This window comes from Pinus tabuliformis, chromosome 1_1 (assembly GCF_031772625.1).
Source record: "Pinus tabuliformis cultivar Carrire ecotype Pingquan chromosome 1_1, CPIR1, whole genome shotgun sequence".
In the NCBI taxonomy this organism is placed as follows: Eukaryota; Viridiplantae; Streptophyta; class Pinopsida; order Pinales; family Pinaceae; genus Pinus; species Pinus tabuliformis.
Genome location: NC_142297.1, coordinates 751,619,638 through 751,621,432, shown reverse-complemented (window position 1 = coordinate 751,621,432; position 1,795 = coordinate 751,619,638). Strand labels below are relative to the sequence as shown.

General features: G+C 42.5%; 1 protein-coding gene across 1 annotated transcript; it reads left to right on the top strand.

The window, feature by feature from the left end:
* Positions 1-664: 664 nt before the first annotated feature.
* LOC149216183 (U-box domain-containing protein 14-like) lies at positions 665-1,468 on the top strand. Its single transcript, XM_089389853.1, has one exon. It carries the CDS (start codon positions 665-667, stop codon positions 1,466-1,468), a length of 804 nt encoding a protein of 267 aa, XP_089245979.1.
* Positions 1,469-1,795: the final 327 nt, after the last annotated feature.

Sequence of the window (1,795 nt, the reverse complement as noted above, 5' to 3'; positions counted from 1 at the left end):
TTATTGACTGTATATATGGATTCAGCTCTCGAAAACCCCTAGGGCACTTCTATTGTGGAGGGGATACACATCAAACTTGTGATTTCAATGAATTTCTATTGGATTTTAGAGAAATTAGACCAGAAAAATCCATCTAAAAAACTTCCAAAAATTTGCACTAAAAACAACTCGATTTTTATTAACAATCCTAACTAAATTGTAGCCTGTTGGAATATTAATTCCTACTTGTGTTAGTTATGACTTTCTATGTGAAGAGTCTATTCCTATTCTATAGGAGTGGTTTCCCTAGTTTGGTGTGTGGTTGAGATATTCTCTCAACTAATAGATTGTGTATCCAAGATAGTTTTCCTATCTTGAGACAATATTCTTGTATATATGTAATATCATATTTCATTAATGTGATATAAAGATTTCCCTTATGAAATCTTAACATGGTATCAGAGCCCTAAGGGCCTGGCCCCTCTTGGGTTGAGGAAGCTTGGCCCGTGCTGGGCTGAGAGAAATAAGAAAGTGTATTTGTTTTGAGAGTATAATTTTTATGTTTGCAGCATGTATTTTTTTTTTTTGCATGCGTCCATCATATTAGTAAGCAGAGAAGTGCTCTACCTAAGACGTTTATAGTTTGGAGGCAATGTTGATCTCATATCTAGTGGCAAGGTGTATCATGTTGCAGGGTGCGTCATGGAGAGAACCTGCACAGGAGCTCCGGGCTTTAACGAGGAAGAAACCATCATATAGAGCCTACATTGGAGAGGCCCAAATAATCCCAATCTTGATTCCTCTATTGCTAAGCCCCGATTTGGAGACCCAAGAGCATGTAGTGACGACCCTGTTGAATCTATCGATCCATGAGGCGAATAAGAGTCGGATTGCAGAGGAAGGAGGAATTCTGCCCATCGTGGAGGTTCTGAGAAGTGGAAACATGGCCGCCAAGGAAAACGCCGCCGCGGCTCTGTTCAGTCTATCTGCAGTGGATGAAAGCAAGGCGCAAATCGGGGCTTGCAGTGTCATTCCTCCTCTGGTGGAGCTTCTTAGGGATGGAAACATGAGGGGTAAGAAGGACGAGAGGGGTAAGAAGGACGCCACTTCTGCACTCTTCAATCTATGCATATATCCTCCAGTTAACAGAAGCAGGAGTGTGAGAGCTGGGCTGGTGCCTCTCTTGATGGAATTCATGAGTAGTCCCGAGGAAGCAATGGGGGATGAATCTCTGGCAATTCTGACTATTCTCTCGAGCCATGAGGAGGGAGCTAAGGCCATTGGGGACGCCAGAGTGCTGCCATTATTGATGGAATACATCAAAGCTGAAGGATTCCCTTGCAACAGAGAGAACGTTGTGATTATTCTGTCAGTGCTCTGTTCACATGATCTAAGATACTTGACAGAAGTGAAAAACAACACAGAGGCCGAGACAAGTTCACGCACTGGATCAAGGCTTAGTTTGTATGAGCGCGGACTGAGATATTAGAGATTTTTCATCCCATCCAGATCGTAGCCGAGAGCCAATGGAAATGAAGCGGGAAATAAGAGCCTGTGAGCAAGAGCCCTCGTCAATTGTGAAGGAAACACATTTCCTAGGCGTAAGGAAAAGGTCGTGGGGGCGATTTGCCATTGAGATCAAAGAGATCTGGACAGTGTCTTTCTCACGCAACCTCTTCTTTCTTTTCGGGTCAACTAGACACAATTGGTGTTTGGGAAGGTAAACACATTGAGCGTGATCAACTCAATGTAAAAATTCAATTTTTTATAATTGCATACTTAAAAAAAAACTCCAATGAGAAACAAAGTAATGTCG

Coding starts and splice junctions, on each gene's coding strand:
- LOC149216183 (XM_089389853.1), top strand. CDS start 665: ATGTTGCAGGGTGCGTCATGGAGAGAACCTGCACAGGAGCTCCGGGCT.